Genomic DNA, 19,212 nt, shown 5'->3' on the forward strand with positions numbered 1-19,212 from the left:
CAGAGATGCTGGCTTAGCCTTGTGCACAGAACGGAAAGGTAAAGGTAAAGGGACGCGGGTGGCGCTGTGTTCTAAACCCCTGAGCCTCTTGGGCATGGGTAGGCAAACTAAGGCCCGGGCACTGGTTGAACCACAGAGCCTAGGGCTTGCCGATCAGAAGGTTGGCGGTTCGAATCCCCGCAACGGGGTGAGCTCCTGTTGCTCGGTCCCTGTTCCTGCCAACCTAGCAGTTCAAAAGCACGTCAAAGTGCAAGTAGATAAATAGGTACCACTCTGGCAGGAAGGTAAATGGCGTTTCCGTGCACTGCTCGGGTTTGCCAAAAGCGGCTTAGTCATGCTGGCCACATGACCCAGAAGCTGTGGAATGCACGCCCCCTTTCAAATTTATCTGTCGTAATCGACAAGGAGGTGAGCTTAGTTGTTCATCTTTATTTATAAAAAAATAATATAAGATTTATACATGGCCGGATTGTTTATTTTTTATTTTATTTTATATTTTATTTTAAAAAACAAAACCTTGGAACAGTCTACAAAAAAGATGGAACAATAAAATCCTCCATAAGGGAAATTAGCAATAATGGAAAACTTTCCAAAAGTTGACATAACTGTAAACTAGGAAGAAATTAAAACTCACCGCAACTTTCTAAGCATCTGGGTAGGCTTGTCTAAACAAGAATGCTTTTCACATGCATTAAAAAAAAAAAAAAACAGTGCAAGGACAAGGAGTTCCGTTTATTGTGACATTTCTGACAGCTTCCCATTTCAGCCTCACTACAACCCCATGAGGAAGTTTCGGCTGAGAGAAAGGGCGGCTGCGAACTTCATGGTTTCATCATCATTTGCTGACATTTTGTGGATATTATTCCTGCCATATTATATGAAATCCATTATATTGGATTTTGCTGATTGCTGACTACTTGTTGGATTTTGAAATGCTTCTATGTTGACCGTGGGACTTTTTCAGAGGATAGAACCGTGTTAGATATTTTTTAGAAACTGTTTCAGCTATCCTCTGGGATAGCTCAGTCAGGAGAGCATGAGCTTCTTAATTTCAAGGTTGCAAGTTCGAGTCCCACATTGGGCAAAAAGATTCCTGCATCGCAAGGGGTTGGATTGATGACCCTTGTGGTCCCTTCCATTTCCACAATTCTGTGAGTCTATCCTTGCCAACAAAGGTCCGTATAGTTCAAGCTCTGGTTTTCCCAGTAGTGATGTATGGAAGTGAGAGCTGGACCTTAAAGAAGGCTGATCGCCGAAGAATGGATGCTTTTGAATTCTGGTGCTGGAGGAGACTCTTGAGAGTCCCATGGACTGCAAGAAGATCAAACCTCTCCATTCGGAAGGAAATCAGCCCTGAGTGCTCACTGGAAGGACAGATCATGAAGCTGAGGCTCCAAGACTTTGGCCACCTCATGAGAAGAGAAGACTCCCTGTTGTTGGGAAAGATGGAGGGCACAAGGAGAAGGAGACGACAGAGGACGAGATGGTGGGACAGTGTTCTCAAAGGTACCAGCATGAGTTTGACCCAACTGCAGGAGGCAGTGGAAGACAGGAGTGCCTGGCATGCTCTGGTCCAGGGGGTCACGGAGAGGCTGACACGACTAAACAACAACAACAGCAATCCTTCTATAGTGCCCTGCAAATGGAGAGTTTTTAGAACTGGGTGCATCGTTTAGAAGTCCAAAAATCTCAGCTAAAAGTCGTCATTTTTCTAGTCTCCTAAGACGGGGTTCCTTGGTTTTGGTTTTCTGTTGCAATTAAAAAGAAAACTGTGTTGCAACAACAGCGACACAACAAGGTTATGGCTCTTGGTGTCCCATGGTCACCCACCTCCCTGAGCCCCCTAGAGGTCAGGAGGAGGCAGCGCACCAGAAGGCAGGCGTGACCAAGAGACATGGGGGGGAATCGATCATCATCAGACGTGGAATATTTCACAACAAGCTCTTCACGCCTTGGAAAGATTTTGACCAATTGCCAAGAGCGTTGTTTAGGAGGAAGCCAACCGGAGTTGGGAAACATACAACTTCAAACGCAGGATGGAGGGAGGGAAAAGGGATCACCTGCCTTTAAACCGGGTGCCTCCCTCGCAGGAGTGGGAGGAGGTGTCGATTTCAGAGACAGGAGTCACTCCAGATTGGCACGCAGGGCAGATAAGCACCTTCGCAGACCTGGGCTCAATGGCAACACAGCCCTGCAATATTCAAATATTCAACACCCATCTTGGCCCCGAGGGCAACTTCTTGGCGTAATACGAGTGAGCTTCACCTGCCTCCCGAAAGACAGAAATGCAGGGGGTTTTTAAAAAAAGAAAAACTAGATCAGGACTCTCCCCCCCAAAAAAAAAATCCAATTGCCCGCATGTAGAGGCAGATTTATGCAAGGAGATTCCAGGCTGTTGCCATGTTCAGATGAGAGTCATCACATGCCGGCAAATCCAGGTGGTGCAATTAGAGTGGATTGGATAGTTGTGGCGCCATGAAACCTGCTTCCGCAAAAGAAAGGATGTTTTGCTGTAAGGAAAGTGACGGGGAAACACAATGGAAACAGAACTTGCTTTGATGCGCCGTCTTCCAGCCTCCCCACAAACAAACCAGAATGGGTGATCGACCCAGAGCCAAAGTCGAGGAGGAGGGTGATGCAGGAGGAGGGTGATTGATTGATTGATTGATTGATTGATTGATTGATTGATTGATTCATAGAATCAAGGATCGGAGTAGAAAGGGACCCTGAGAATAATTTAGTCCAACCCTCTACAATGCAAGAATGTGCAGCTGTCACTTATGGGGATCAAACCTGCGAACGTGGTGTGATTGATCGATTGTATTTCTCTCCCGCCTTTCATTCGCATGGTTCGCAATGCAGCTTGCAAACTTTCAATGAAAATATTGTATTAGAACATCACAAACATATATCATATAGAATAGCAAGCAAATGTCAGTAAAAACAATTGCAATCTATGAAACACAATTAAAATAACTAAAAATAATAATACAGCGGTAATTCCAGTTACGGACAGGATCCATTCCAGAGGCCCGGCTGTATCCCCAAAGCCCATAACCGGAGGCACCCTTCTGCGCACGCACACGGCGCAATTAAGCGCTTCTTCACATGCGCGCACAGTGAAACCCGGAAGTATACACTTCTGGGTTTGCCGCATTCGCAACCCGAAGTTTACGTATCCAGAGGGATACGTAAGCAGAGGTACGACTGTACTTGAAACAGCACAATGACAACAAGAGTCATATTACAGGATTCAGAAAGTGTCCCATTAACAGGCTTTCTGGGAGTGCCACAGTGACACCCAGAATTCCTTTTTCTTCTTGGATCAACTGCCTGAGCAAACATATCCCTCTTCGGAAGATTTTGACCTGTTTGAGGAACAGTTATCACAAACTTCTCCAAACCGCAGGGCAACACAATCTTTTTCTTTTCTTTTCCCTCTTTTAAACTTTATTCCAAAACCGAAAAAGAATCGCAAACATCAAATTCAAAATCCATATTCGTTTTGTAACATAAGCCTATTACATAGTTGACTAGATTAAAATATACCTAATTGCTATGGACTTCCCCTTGCTGTATATGCAACGCAATTAGAAATATTATATTAGAATTTTTTATAAATTCCCCTATACCCCCCACTTCCCTTCACCCATGTGTGATCTCAATATTATTATTTTTTTACTTCTTCCATCTTGTTGTGTTGTTGTAGTTTAATAATTATTCAATTGATTCTTTTATTATTTCCTTGCTTACCCCTGCACGTTTTACACATTATCTATTAATATTCAGGGCAACACAATCTTTTGGGATGCCCGAAGGCCCCTTGAAGGCCTTACTAGTCAGTAGCCAGCTCTTATCTCATGCCAACCAGACAGGGCATAGTGATATCTTAAGGGGAGAATGGCATTAATTTGGGGGTAGTAACGAGAAAGACACATTAACTGAAGGGCAGTGGGCTGCGTGAGTGATCATTAATGCGCTTCGAAAGGGAACATGGGGTATCGGGTGTATCTGTGAATGAATGGAGATTGAATCGGCAGAGCTGCACCAATTCTGAAACAGTTCCCCATCCATGAAGGTTTCAGAACTAGGCACAACATCCCCTGCTCCAAACCACCTTAAAAAGAGAATCAAGTTTCCGGTCCTCAAGAGAGCCTTGGGAGACCACAAGATCTCAGAAACCACCAGTGGGCATTGTTGTTCTGAAGGGCTGCCTTCAGATGTCTTCTAAAAGTCAGATAGTTGTTTATTTCCTTGACATCTGATGGGAGGGCATTCCACAGGGTGGGCGCCACCACCAAGAAGGCCCTCTGCCTGGTTCCCTGTAACCTCACTTCTCGCAGGGAGGGAACCACCAGTTGAGGAGAAGAAGAAGAGTTTGGATTTGATATCCCGCCTTTCACTCCCCTTCAGGAGTCTCAAAGCGGCTAACATTCTCCTTTCCCTTCCTCCCCCACAACAAACACTCTGTGAGGTGAGTGGGGCTGAGAGACTTCAGAGAAGTGTGACTGGCCCAAGGTCACCCAGCAGCTGCATGTGGAGGAGCGGAGACGCGAACCCGGTTCCCCAGATTATGAGACTACCACTCTTAACCACTACACCACACTGGCTCTCACCAGAAGGCCCTTGAATCTGGATGTTGGGGTATGGGCAGAATAATGGGGGTGAAGACGCTCCTTCAGGTCTACTGGGCCGAGGCTGTTTAGGGCAGGCTTAGGCAAACCCGGCCCTCCAGATGTTTTGGGACTACAACTCCCATCATCCCTGACCACTAACTAGGGATGATGGGAGTTGTAGTCCCAAAACATCTGGAGGGCCGAGTTTGCCTATGCCTGGTTTAAGGGCTTTGAAGGTCAGCACCAACACTTTGAATTGTGCTCAGAAATGTACTGGGAGCCAGTGTAGGTCTTTCAGGACTGGTGTTATGTGGTCTCTGTGGCCGCTCCCAGTCTCACCAGTCTGGCAGCCACATTCTGGATTAGTTGCAGTTTACTTTAACCTTCTCTATGAAACACAGATCCTCTAGCGCTGAGCTATGGTCCTTCCATAAAGCACCAACATGAACACAATGAGGATAAGGCCAATTCCGGACAATTCAGGGAAAGGCCAATTTCAGAGGCTGAGTTCCTGCTCTGCAGGCAGAAATTCCCCACTTAGAATCCAGGTGTCTCCACGCCATAGCTGTCAACCTTCCCTTTTTTTGCGGGAAATTTCCTTATTCCAGCGCCGCTTCCCACTGCTATCCTGGATTGTTAGATATCCCGTAGACTGTCCCCTGGATAGGTGAGGCTGCTGGTCCCTTATTTTTGAGGCTGCTATTCCCTTATTTTCAAATCTGAAAGTTGACAGCTATGCTCCACGCAGGGCTGGGCAAGGCACCCTGGAGAGCAGCTGCCGGTCCGTGCAGACATTACTGAACGAGATGGGCCAAGAGGCTTTCTAATCTGGGAACTTCCCTGCCTCTCAGCCCCACACGTTGCGTCAGCCAGCCCTTAACAGATACGGCGTTGGCCAAACTGCACTTGTGATACGGTTGTGCCGGTAAAAGCTGCACCTGTGAAACTGCGGCGCTCCCCGTCTGCATATCGTCGGTGAGGAGAGAGAAGCACCGCCAGAGCCCTTCTGGCGATGAGAAGGAGCGAAGGTGGCATCCTGCCCGGGCGAGTTGTTTTCGAAGGCTCAGCAACACCTGGCATTGTCAGGGAGCCAGAAGCAGCAGAGGGAAGGCGAAGCCCGGGGGCGGTGGGCAGGATCGGGCCCCTCAGCCCAGCCGCGCCCTGTGCTCTAGCCACTGAGCGTCACTGTCCACGTGCGGCCCCAGGTGTGGAGCCATATGTCTCCGAAAGTCATCCCGGTAAACAGTAATTATCCCCGGGTCAAGCAACTGGGTGTGTCCCATAGGAGAAAGGGGTTGGGAAATTTTAATGGGGATGTCGCCCAATTTATGCGTTTATGGCCTAACTCTTTTTTTTTCCTCCAAAGAGCTGAAGGTGACTTTTAATCCTCACAACGACCCTGCAAGGTAGTTGAGGCTGAGGGGGATTTTGACTGGCCCCCAAGGTCACACACCCAATGCATTTCATGGTAAGGTAAAGGGACCCCTGACCATTAGGTCCAGTCGTGGGGTTGCGGTGCTCATCTCGCTTTATTGGCCGAGGGAGCCGGCGTACAGCTTCTGGGTCATGTGGATGTGGCCAGCAGGACTAAGCCGCTTCTGGCGAACCAGAGCAGCGCACGGAAACGCTGTTTACCTTCCCGCCGGAGCGGTACCTATTTATCTACTTGCACTCTGATGTGCTTTCGAACTGCTAGGTGGGCAGGAGCAGGAACCGAGCAACGGGAGCTCACCCCGTCACAGGGATTCAAACCGCCGACCTTCTGATTGGCAAGTCCTAGGCTCTGTGGTTTAACCCACAGCGCCACATGCGTCCCCATCAAGACCTTTAGAGGGCTTCAAAAGATGTTGGTGCCCCCACATTGATCTAATTCAAAACAGAAACAAAAATAAAACGTAAAATAAAATGTTGGTTTTTTTCCGAAATGAAAGAAAACCTACTGTGAGATGGGAAGTGGTGTTTTAGTTTTGTATACTTCCACTTTATTTATACATGAAAATAATAATAAAAAATTTATTTATATCCTGCACTCCCCAGCCAAGACCGGGCTCAGGGCAGCTAACACCAGATATAAAACAATTGATTGAAATACAACTTTAAAAAAACAAGATTAAAATACAACATTAAAATGAAGCCTCATTTCAGCAGAAGCTCAAAAACTTTTTTGAGGACAAAAACGTCAAGTCTTCACCAAGGATAACTATCCAGATTGGTCCTACCTGGGCCAGAAAAAAGCCAGGGAAGTCCCCAAATAGGAGTTCCATCAGTTCCTCCTACTTTTTCTGATGGCAAAGGCTTTGATCTGATCTTCAAAACAAATCTTACATAACCCGTCGGCTTCTGTGCTTAGCAGAGATATGGCAACTGGCCGGCCTCGCTGCAGAGTTGTGCAAAGTTGGGATTTTTGATACACTAAAAAATGAATGCTCAGCTGAGCAATTTGGGACCATTAACGTTAAAAATCCGCCAGTGGAAATTTCTGTGGTTCCTCCCCATTTCCCTCGATGCCCTAAAAACCCGGGCTTATTTTGCTTAATCCAGCCCTGTTCATGTGGCCGAGTCAGAATTCATTTGGGCAAAAAAAATGAGAGGCACAAATACAAGATGGGTGACACCTGGCTTGAGAGCAGTACATGTGAAAAGGATCTAGGAGTCTTGGTTGACCACAAACTTGACATGAGCCAACAGTGTGACACGGCAGCTAAAAAAGCCAATGCAATTCTGGGCCTCATCAATAGGAGTATAGCATCTAGATCAAGGGAAGTAATAGTGCCACTGTATTCTGCTCTGGTCAGACCTCACCTGGAGTACTGTGTCCAGTTCTGGGCACCACAGTTCAAGAAGGACACTGACAAACTGGAACGTGTCCAGAGGAGGGCAACCAAAATGGTCAAAGGCCTGGAAACGATGCCTTATGAGGAACGGCTAAGGGAGCATGTTTAGCCTGGAGAAGAGGAGGGTAAGGGGTGATATGATAGCCATGTTCAAATATATAAAAGGATGTCACATAGAGGAGGGAGAAAGGTTGTTTTCTGCTGCTCCAGAGAAGCGGACACGGAGCAATGGATCCAAACTACAAGAAAGAAGATTCCACCTAAACATTAGGAAGAACTTCCTGACAGTAAGAGCTGTTTGACAGTGGAATTTGCTGCCAAGGAGTGTGGTGGAGTCTCCTCCTTTGGAGGTCTTTAAGCAGAGGCTTGACAACCATATGTCAGGAGTGCTCTGATGGTGTTTCCTGCTTGGCAGGGGGTTGGACTCGATGGCCCTTGTGGTCTCTTCCAACTCTAGGATTCTATGATTCTATGATTCTAGAATTCGAACCCTGGTCTCTCCTAGGTCCTAGCCACTACACCACCCTGGCACTTGAGGGTGTGCCTTGCAAGGCCGCAAGATGCAAATGCAATAAACAGAACTGTAGAATTGGAAGGGACCCCAATGCAGAAAACCTTTGCCCAGCGTAGAACTTGAATCCACAACCTGACATTAATCATACTCTACCAGTGGAGTTCTCCCTTGGATAGAAAATAAATTAGCTCACTTTCCCATTAGCACTTATTGAACATCAATTTTCCCATCCTTCCCTGGTTGGGGCAGGGGGCTATTTAGAGGTGCATATCCCCCCCAAAAAAATCCTGACATATTTGATGGCCTCTGTACTGCCCCCTAGTGCCTGATCTCAGTCTCTCCAATAGGTGTTTTATAACAAGAGTTTCTGCTTGGCGTTCACAGGTAGACTTCCTCGGTTCACGGAGGTTGTGGTTATATGCTTTAAGGTCCTCGCCTTCGTATGATCACACCTTGCTCTAATCATGGGTATTTAAAAGCAGCAAAGGAATAATTACATAAAGAACATTACATTAAGAACATAAGGAACAGGCTGGCTGGCTGGTTGTGGCCAAGAGTCTGGCATCCTGCTGGCACAGGGACCAAATAATAATAATAATAATAATAATAATAATAATAATAATAATAATAATAATTTATTATTTATACCCCGCCCATCTGGCTGGGCTTCCATAAGAAGCTAGGAATCTTTTTTTTTTTTTTGTCATTTTAGCCTCAGAGAAGAAACATTTATCCATTTCTTATTCCTTGCCCTGTGTCTTCACCCGACCTTGATATTATTTTGTAACTTTATTATTGAGATTGGAATTTTGTATCTTAATAATTAAACATTCAATCTTATATACCTGCTTAGTTTTCATTGTTGTCGTTTAGTTGTTTAGTCGTGTCCGCCTCTTTGTGACCCCCTGGACCAGAGCACGCCAGGCCCTCCTGTCTTCCACTGCCTCCCGCAGTTTGGTCAAACTCAAGCTTCAAGAACACTATCCAACCATCTCGTCCTCCGTCATCCCCTTCTCCTTGTGCCCTCCATCTTTCCCAACATCAGGGTCTTTTCCAGGGAGTCTTCTCTTCTCCTGAGGTGGCCAAAGTCTTGGAGCCTCAGCTTCAGGATCTGTCCTTCCAGGGAGCACTCAGGGCTGATTTCCTTCAGAATGGAGAGGTTGGATCTTCTTGCAGTCCATGGGACTCTCCAGAGTCTCTTCCAGCACCAGAATTCAAAAGCATCCATTCTTCAGTGATCAGCCTTCTTTATGGTCCAGCTCTCACTTCCATACATCACTACTGGGAAAACCATAGCTTTAACTATACGGACATTTGTTGGCAAGGTGATGTCTCTGCTTTTTAAGATGCTGTCTAGGTTTGCCATCGCCTTTCTCCCAAGGAGCAGGCGTCTTTTAATTTCGTGGCTGCTGTCACCATCTGCAGTGATCATGGAGCCCAAGAAAGTAAAATCTCTCACTGCCTCCATTTCTTCCCCTTCTATTTGCCAGGAGGTGATGGGACCAGTGGCCATGATCTTTGTTTTTTTGATGTTGAGCTTCAAACCATATTTTGCACTTTCCTCTTTCACCCTCATTAAAAGGTTCTTTAATTCCTCCTCACTTTCTGCCATCAAGGTTGTGTCATCTGCATATCTGAGGTTGTTGATATTTCTTCCAGCTTAGCTTAGTTTAGCTTAGCTTGACTTTGTGATATCCGTCTATACATATCAATATGTTCTTGTTGGAGCATCTTTTGGTCATGTGTTCTTCTACACGTTTCCATTCCTGTTGGAGATTAGATTGCAATGCAATCTAAAGAAGCTAGGAATCTTGATAGACTGCTCCTGGACCTGGAGGCTCCAGAAGAGGGTCAGAAGAAGCCCTGGTGGATCAGGCCAAAGGTGGGAGGGAGAGGGAGAGAGAGAGAGAGAGAGAGAGAGAGAGAGAGAGAGAGAGAGAGAGAGAGAGAGGGATGGAAGGAAGGAAGGAAGGAAGGAAGGAAGGAAGGAAGGAAGGAGAGAGAGGGAGAGAAAGATGGATGGAAGGAAGGAAGGAAGGAAGGAAGGAAGGAAGGAAGGAAGGAAGGAAGGCAAGAGAGAGAGATGGAAGAAAGGAAGGAAGGAAGGAAGGAAGGAAGGAAGGAAGGAAGGAAGGAAGGAAGGAAGGAGAGAGAGGGAGAGAGAGATGGAAGAAAGAAAGGAAAGAAGGAAGGAAGGCGAGAGAGAGAGATGGAAGAAAGGAAGGAAGGAAGGAAGGAAGGAAGGAAGGAAGGAAGGAAGGAAGGAAGGAAGGAGAGAGAGAGAGTGCTGTAGTTGCCAGAAACATCTGGTTGGACTGAGAAGCTTCACTAAATGAACATAGCTTCCAACAGTGGAAGTGGCCTCTGACAGCTGCTGACCAATCTCCTCCATATATTTGCCAAACCTCTTGCTATTTAAACCAAGCGGCAAATTCCCACATTTCTTCTCAGCGCTGCACCAGTTGAACTTCTGCCTGCGGCACAGCTGTTTAGAGTTTGCTTCTTTAACTGCGAGAGAGAGAAAAGCTCAATGCCTTATTATTTTATATTTTTGTAAACAGCCTCCTCAACCTCGGCCCTCCAGATGTTTTGAGACTACAACTCCCAGCATCCCTGACCACTGGTCCTCCTAGCTAGGGATCATGGGAGTTGTAGTCCCAAAACATCTGGAGGGCTGCAGGTTGAGGAAGCCTGGTTAGAGGCTTGGTAATTGTTTCTTGCTTTTATAATCAACCAGCAAATAAAGTGTTATAATAATATAATTGAATAATTATTCAATAATAATTTTTGAAGCAGGTCTGTCTGATTCTGCTTTAAGTTTGCAGACCAGCATCCAGAGGGGTTGAGGTTTAGGGAAGCCTGGCCTAGTAGGTAGAGCTGACGCAAGAAGTGTCCAGTTCAGGGTAAGGCCCTCAAGAAAAAGGCAAAGGCTGCAGTCCTAACCTGGGAGCAAGCCATGGCAGGCGGAAATACTACTGGTGCAGCTCCCACTGCCACTCTAATACAGAGCTGTCAACTGTCTTGGTGTGGTTTTTCCTGTGGATCTTTGTTCCCGACCAGGAAAAAGGCGAGTTTTCTAAATGCAAAACAAAGAGAGAAAACAAAACAGATGAAAAGCATTGGTCTTCCTGCAAAACAGGGGTGCACTCTTGCAAGAGAGTCTTTTAAAATGGGAATATAAAGTTGGGGGGATTTTAAACAACGGGCAACAGAAGGAGGAGATTCTTCTCAATGCAAAAATCCAATATAAATTCGGGACATTTTATAGATGCCTTGAAAAAGAGGAAGAGGGCATTCTTTAAATGCAAAGCAACCATATGAACTTGAGGGTTTTTAAAAACGCCTCATCAAAGATGGAAAGCGTGGGATTCTTTCAATTGCATGTGAAATGCAATTGCATGTGAAATGCAGGAACTAAGAGCCTTATAACAGAGAGAGGAGGAGGAGGAGTTTTAAAATAAAATAAAATAAAATAAAATAAAATAAAATAAAATAAAATAAAATAAAATAAAATAAAATAAAATAAAATAAAATAAAATAAAATAAAGGAAGCTAGCCTCCGGACGCCCATGCCCGGCTCCACGTGACGGGTGGGGAAGGGGTGGGCGGGGCGGCGGGGGATGATGGACAGGGCGAGTCACGCGGCCTCGGCGTGGCTGCCTGCGCGGCTGTGTTTACCGCCCGGAGTTTGGCGAGGCGCTGCTGGCCCCGATCCAGCGCCCGGGCTGGAATGACACGGAGCAAGAGCTCGTTGTGTAATGTGGCAGAGCAAAGCCCAGCCCCGGCTAATCGAGTGCTGCTGGTCGGAGCCGCTGGGTACCAGCCGGGCTCGCTCTCTAGGTCTCTTTTTTAATGGAAAAGGGCCGAAAGCCGTGGGTTTGGGCGTGCTGCCCCGGTTGGATTTCGGCCTGTCAAGACAGATGTTAAAGAGGGGGAGGCAGTTCGGCCGCGAAGGGGGATTGCAAGTGGCATCCGCTGGGAAATGATTGGCCAGTGGGGTTGCGCGCTCGTGGGGAGCTGCACCGGTTGTGTTTCTGCCTGTCAATGAATGAGATGTGCCGAGAAAAGGGAACGCAAATGCAAAAAAGACGGTGGGGTTATTTCGTAGGGTTAGGGTTCCCGTGCCTCACAGGGGAGCTGCACCGGTTGTGCTTCTGCCTGTCAAGGAATGAGATGTGCCGAGAAACACAAATGCAAAAAAGAGAGGGGGGGTATTTCGTAGGGTTAGGCTTCCCGTGCCTCTCAGGGGAGCTCTACCGGTTGTATCGCTGCCTGTTGCGGCAGCTGTCAGAGGAAGGAGAGGGGGCGGCCAGAACGGGACGTTGGTCGGATAACAGAATGGGAACGGGGTCCCCCAAAGGTCATCTACTCCAACCCACCGGAATGCAGGCATCACAACTGGAAGAATCCCTGACAGATTCAACCTCTCCCCCCCCCCCTGCCTGTTAATGCAACAATTAAAGGAAGATACCGCAGGGAAACGTGGCGCCCCCTGCAAATGTTTTGGTATGGAGGGTGGGGTGGTGGAGCTATACCGGTTGGATTCCTGCCTGCCCCTGTTAAAGTGCCGAGGGATTTGAGGAGAAGAGGTGGTACCCCATGTACTGTTGGGAGGAGAGGCGCTCCGGTTGCATTTCTGCCTGAGAGAGAGAGATGGGGAATTGGGGGTGGGAGAGACAGCCAAAGACCAGCTGGGGAGAAATAGTGGGGCTGGGGGACAGGAGCGGGAACTGCGTGCGCAGGACGCTGTACCAGTTGCATTTCTGCCAGCTGTGCAACTTTTACGCATAAACAAGAGGAGGAGAATGGCAACCGCTGGCCAATTCTTTGTGAGGATGTGAGATCTGTATGCCTAGAAAACTGCTTTTGTTGTACTTCTGCCTGTCAAAGAAGGCGTTTAAGGAAGCAGACATCTTCGGGACACATCAGAAAATACTGCAAGGGCAGGCGGCGTTTCATACCCAGACAACCGCACCAGTTGTATTTCTGCCTGTCCGGCAGTAGCTAAAACCACCACAGCCTCACCAGGAAAAAAAGAAATAAAAGGTTGCAGGTTTCTAGTGGAAAGTACGTTTTCAGGGTAGGGATGTCGAAGAACAGCACCAGTTGGATTTCTGCCTGCCGTGGGACATTTCAGTGCGCAAGAGACGAGAGTGTGGTCACTTTGGGGAAAATACGGGCTGGGGCTATGTGGCTTTCCTTCATTTTTTTCGCAAAATGATTCCTATCCGAAACTTTGCCCAAAAAATGTAATACGCTGCAATTCCTAAAAGAGATTGTTTTAACAAATGCCTATGAAAATACAGCCGCTCTGTTTATAAACGAGATATAATAGCAACCTGCACAATCCAATAGAGGGGGAGATTGTATATACCGGACTTAATGTCAGTATAAAAACTTTTACGAATAGGAAATCATTTTATTTATTTGTTTTGCAGACCTCATCCCAGTTAATTTGCAGCGTGTAGTTTGGCAAATGCACGTTAAAAACACTGATTCCGTTTTTTAGGGGGACACACCACCTGTTGAGTTTCTGTCTGTTGTGCAAGCTATTACGCGGGTGTTAAACGCAAAAGAGCAGGCCTCGCTGGGGCAGCTGGCAAGCCTGATATTTAATGTTTGCATGCGGAGCGGGGCGAGCAGATAAAGCTCGTTGCCGTCCAACAGGTGGGGTAGGGCTGCCCGAGAGGCAGAAAAACAGCTGGTAGTGTCTTTTCTTCCAAGTAGGTGAGGTGCTAGTTGCAGGAAAAGCTTCACCTGTTTAATTATGGCCTTGCTGCGCTGTTGGTAGGGATAGAGGCCTCATCGGGGCGGGGTGGCAGTCTTATATAAGAGGCAGGGAGGGGCCGAGGGTGGGGCGAGCTGGTTTCTTGGCCAGCAGAAATGCAACTGGTGATGTTGTTTAGGGAAAAGCTTCGCTGGTTTAATGGCAAAGGGTCAGAATAGGGAATGTGGCAGACAGAAATTCAACAGGTAATGCCCCCCAGATTTATTTATTTTTTTGGTGTTGGATTACTGTTCAGTGCTTAAAGGCACAGACGTCTTATGAGAGAGGGAGTGGGAGGGGACCTTCCTTGCCAAGATAAAGGCGGTAGAGCAACAGGTGATGTTTCTTCAAGTTTGGGAGAAGGATAAGAAGAAGCTTCACCTGTTTAATGACAGCCCATAATTGTGCAGTTCTTCAGCATCTAAGCTTAAGAGCTGAGGCAGAGCAAGCGTTTGCAGGACAGACAAAAATCCAACTGGTGAGGTCTGCCAGGGTGACACCTTCTGATTCACCTGTTTAATTAAAACCTGTTGCCGCAGTTATTAAAAGCTTCAGACGCCTTGTAAGAGAGGGGCCGCTAACATAACCCTCTCCCTAAGAATAACAACAATAACTATGGAACACCTGGCACAAAACAAGCGCCACGAAGCAGACAGGAATGCAACAGGTGCTGTGCGTGCGTTTCCCCGACCCAAGGTGGTTAGGAAAGCTTCACCAGTTTAACGACAGCCAGTTTTCCAGTTGTTAAACATTAAAAAAACAACTTCAAGCAGCGGTTTGAGTGACGCAAGCAGAAAATTAATGGATTATTTTTTTCCCAAGGGGGGAGCATTAATCAGAGAGGGAACGCTCGACCGGTTTAATTGCTGCCTGTTGCACGAGGTGAAGGGAGCGAGTGTCTGGTTAAGCATAGGCGAAAAGTCTACGGGTGACAAATCTTTTCCAACGAGGAGGGAGGAGCATTAATCAGAGAGGGGACGCTTGACCAGTCTAATTGCTGCCTGTTGCACGGGGGACGAGAGTTTAGTTAAGCACAGGCAGGGGAGAAGAAAAAAAATATATACGGGTGACGAATCTTTTCCAACGCGGCGCTGGCGAGTGGGGGAGGGGGAGCATTAATCAGGGCGGGTAAGCTTGACCAGACGAACTTCTGCCTGCTGCCCAGGCGGGAGGTGTTTGTTGGCGAGAGTTTGGTTAGGCAGAGAGGCAGAAAGCGCAGGGCCCGTCGCGCGATTTCCCAGCCGGGAGAGTGCCGCGGTCCGCGCGGGGAAGCTGAACCGGTTTAATTGCCGCCTGTTGCGCAGGCAGGCCGCGCGGGGAGGAGCCGGGCTGCGTCGGTGCGCCCCTGGCGGCCGCGCGCGGCCGGTGCAAGCGCGCCGCCGCCGGTTCGGAGCGCCACTGCTCTCCCCTGCTCCGCCGGAGCCGCGTCTGCCTCTAGCCAAGTCAGCCCAGCAGGGTCCTCCCGGAGCGCCGGCGGCTGCGCGCTCTTTCCGCGGCCGGAGCCAGCTGGAGAGGCGCAGGGCGGCGCAAACTCCGCGCCGGCTCCATGGACTTCAACGCCAGCCTCGGCAGCCCCGCGGGAGCCAAGCGGGGTAGAGAAGCCGCCGCCGCCGTCGCCAGAGGTAAGCGCGCAACGCTGCCCGCGAGTGCGCCCCTGTGCGCCCTGCTGCGTCCTGGAGACGCGCTCTGCCCCGCTGGGATCCAGGCGGCGGGGAGCAGAAGACCCCCAAAGGGAGGGGGCGCGGGGCTTTTTCCTGTGTTGGGATGGAGAGAAGGAAAGCTGTTTCCTTCCCCGATGGGAGGGACAAAAAGTGAAAAGGGGGGTCGTCAAAGACGGAGAGGGGGGAGGCGGGGTGAACGCGAGGTGGATTCCGAGGCGAGGTAAGTTTGTCAAGTGGGTATCCAGTTCGGAAAAGTGGGTGGCTCAGGGAGGGAGGGAGGGGGGGTTGGCGTTGGACACACCCACCCTCCGCGATCCAAAGGCAGGAGGTTTATTTGGGGAAAGGCATAGTTATTCCAGGGAGGGGGGTATCAAAAGAGAATTAAGTTGGGAGGGGGCTATTTGGGTGGGTGGAGAAAGGGGTGGTTGCGTCTCAGCGAGGGGCTTCAGTGACTCCGGTGAGGACGGCGATATCTGGCAGAAATAAGGGGGGGGGTCCGCAAAGTAGGGCTCTTTTCCCATCCTCTTTTAAGCAACCCTATTTAGAGAGTATCACTGTGGGGACTCAGCTTTCCCAAAAATTGGGGGGGGGGCTAGCCAGAGGGGGTTTCTAACCCTTTTGCAATCACTTCGAGATCATAGAGCACCAGTGCATGTCCTCTTCTGCTGCTGTTCCCCCCCTAAAAAAAAAAACACTCCCCTTAAAATTTCCATGGTTTTCCACTATGCTTTGCAAAAATCAGATTTGTTCTGTTGCTTTTTCGGTGAGAGTGATTTGCAGTTATATTCCCCCCCCCCCCAACCAAACCGGCGGTGATTATTCTTTGCCTTCACCTCCTAGAGAATCTCAGAAGTGCCATGGATTATTTCCTCAATCTGTTGGTATCAGGCTGTGTCCAATGTGTGGGGGTGTTTTTTGGGGTGGGAGGGAATGTTATATTCTCTCTTCCAGCGCTTTTTGTTTTCCGGGGGAACTCACCGGAACTCAGTTCCGGCCCCTCTCAGGTGTGTGGCATTGCCACTCCAAAAGAAGGAGGGAATTGTTTGTGGTGAATTCCGGCACCTCTTCTTTTAAAGAAAACAGCACTGCCCTCTTCCCTCTGTATCAGGCAATAAAGACATCGGATAGGGCTGTGTGAGCTGGCATCCTGTTCCAAACAGTGGGCAAAAATGCCCCTCAGGACCCAGAAGTGTGGATAGACTGCCGCTGGACCTGGAGGTTCCATCCGAGCCTCAGAGGACAACCACCAGATTCCCCGCTTGGGCTTCCTCAAAACTGGGATTGAGAGTCAAATGTGGCTCCAATAGGGGAGGCTGATCATAGGTGTCATGGCTAGTAGCCCCTGATAGCCCCCGCCAGTGGCGTAGCGTGGGTTGTCAGCACCCGGGGCAAGGCAAGTAATTTGCGCCCCCTAACCCGTGGATTTGCGCCCCCTAACCCGTGGATTTGCGCCCCCTAACCCTAACCCCCAGATGTTGCGCCCGGTGCGGCCGGCCCCCCCTGCACCCCCCACGCTACACCACTGGCCCCCGCCCCTGTGAGACATGAGTGATTGCATTGCTTACAAAAAAAATAATAATATTCTGTCCCACATCTTCCCTTGCAAAATGACCTATTGGCCATTGGAACCACGTCTCCAAAATAAGGAGAAGCCACGTTTATGCCTCAATGTCTTTTATTGCTTCCTCCCTTCTCCTTCTCCTTCTCCTCCTCCTCTATTTTTGCGGGATTTCAGTTTTGGCATGCTCAGTTTACTGCACAGAAAAGTCTCTTGGGAGTGGGGTCCATTTCGCAGAGAGGAAAATTGAGGCAGCTCTGTGGGGCAGGTGCAAGCTCCTCTTTACCAGTGTGCGGGAACAGGCATTTGTGCATAATTTAGGTGGACTAGAAGCTTAGTTCTGGACCTTGAGTACTGGCTCTGGACAGTCGGGGTTGACAGTCCTGAAGTTGAGGGACCGATTCCACATTCCTTCGTTCTTTTGACACCATCTCCTGTTTCTTTCTCAAGAGAGAGAATCTTCACAAAGGCACATTCTCCCCAAATAAGCCCCCAAAGGAAAATTATCCGAAATGTGCTTGCAAACACCCTTTGCTATTAAGAAGGAGAAAGGCATATAGTTCATTCTCCAGACGTTTGCTTTTTCAGGTGGAAGGTTGCAGGTTCAAATCCTGGCATCTCCAGGTGAGGTCAGGAATGTGCCCTGCCTGAAAACCAGGAAAACTGTCAGTGTAGACGAGGCTGAGCTGGGCGGACTAAGAGTTTCACACGGTACACAGCATTCTGGGGTCAAAGGTGAGGCTGGGACATTTCCCCTGCGCATTTTGACACCAACCCCCAAACCTTTTGGGATTATGTCTCTCTAGCCTGATCACCTGTTGAGGCACCTTCCTGGGGGCATGCCATACATTTGAAGCACATTTTCCTTCACCCCAAGAATCCTGGGAACTGTAGTTTTTGGGGGTGCTGGGAACCGAAGCTCTGTGAGGAGTAAGCTACAGTTCCCAGGTGCCTTTTATTGGGGGGGGGGTTATAATCTATGGTGCGTACACAGGCAAAGGGAGGCCTAGGCTGAAATCCAGGTAGGATTAATTATTCTAAGGCCCAGATTGCCCACCGCCACCCCTTCAGTGCGATTTTTTCTACCCTCTCTTTTTATTTTTATTTTTTTGTCCCCTTTGGGGTTGTTGACAAAACCCTCCTCCCATCTGAGAGAGAGAGAGAGAGCGCCCCAATTAAGTCATTTGCATGGTGGTTACGGCACAGCGGCAATCTCGAGTCCTTTGCTCTCTCCCGCAGAGAGAGGAAAAGAGATCATATCTCTCTCTCTCTCTCTCTCCGAGGCAGAGAGAGAGAGATGAGTTGTGAACGCGGCTTGGCCAGTTTCAGAGCGAAGCTGGGTTTCGTTCCGCAGCGTCTTCTGCCTCCCTAATGAACACCTTCACTCTCCTGTTAAAGCCATCTCCTGACACCCCAGAGGAGACTCCCTTTCTCCATCTCTCTTGGGACTGAGGTGGCCCAGAAACCTTTGGATTCCGTGGTACAGAGGGTGCACCCGGCCTCCTCCTCCTCCTCCTCCTCTTCCTCCTCCTCCTCCTCTTCTTCTTCTTCTTCCTCTTCCTCTCCCCCCCCCCCAACTGCTCCTCAGCCGTGACCTCCAAGAACCGGCGCTGCTCTCATCTCGCCGAAATCTTTTTCAACCTCTCCCCGCAAGAATACTTTCAAAGTTTTCAGCTCAACATCTGGCTTCCGTTTTCACTCTGCAAATTTGACATGTTTTGTCTCCGGGAGTTTGGGGGGGGGCGTTGTTAGAGGAGAGGGGCTTTTTCTGCTTTTTAAAAAATTATTTAAATATATATTACTTTGCTTTTCAATGTTCCCGGGCACTCCACGAAGAACCCTCTCCACTTAGGGCAGAGGCTGAAATTTGCATCTCTCTGTGTGTGAATCAGCATATGCAAATTGGGGTGCAGGTTAATTACTTCATTTATTTAATGAAAACACTTGTGTGCCATAAAAAGAAATCGAGGCGGTTCGTGGGAATCAAAACATATTCAGCCAACCAAACGGCAGGTTGGACTACATGACCCTCTGAGGTCCCTTCCAGCCCTACAATTCTTTGATTCTATTTTTCTATTTAAAAAATGTTTAAGCATTTGTTTCACAGGGTGAAGCCCTTGAGACTTAAAAAAGCCACAAGTATGCAGTCTGTCCCTGCCGGCCTTCTCAATAATGTCTAGCTCCTTTATTTATTTGGTTTTTCTTTCAGAGGTTGTGTTCCTCATATCAGAGCTTCCTGAATAGCAGGCTGTTTACTATCCC

The 19,212-nt window shown here is 48.5% G+C and overlaps 1 protein-coding gene across 2 annotated transcripts in view; it reads left to right on the forward strand.

Moving 5' to 3' along the window:
• The first annotated feature begins 13,888 nt into the window (after positions 1–13,888).
• The window catches only part of RORC (RAR related orphan receptor C), a 93,624-nt gene continuing 88,300 nt past the window's right edge, over positions 13,889–19,212 (forward strand). The window contains exon 1 of one of the 2 annotated variants that reach the window (XM_083477187.1): positions 13,889–13,937. Coding sequence is in view for 1 of the 2 variants with exons in the window: in XM_083477186.1 (XP_083333312.1) it covers positions 15,278–15,353 (76 nt within the window). In the remaining variant the exon portion in view is untranslated. Of the gene's footprint in view, positions 13,938–15,151; positions 15,354–19,212 lie in introns of those variants that run through there. The other variant, XM_083477186.1, reaches the window with a different exon arrangement.

The sequence above is a fragment of the Podarcis liolepis genome (assembly GCF_965112155.1).
Source record: "Podarcis liolepis genome assembly, chromosome: 15".
Lineage (NCBI taxonomy): Eukaryota > Metazoa > Chordata > Lepidosauria > Squamata > Lacertidae > Podarcis > Podarcis liolepis.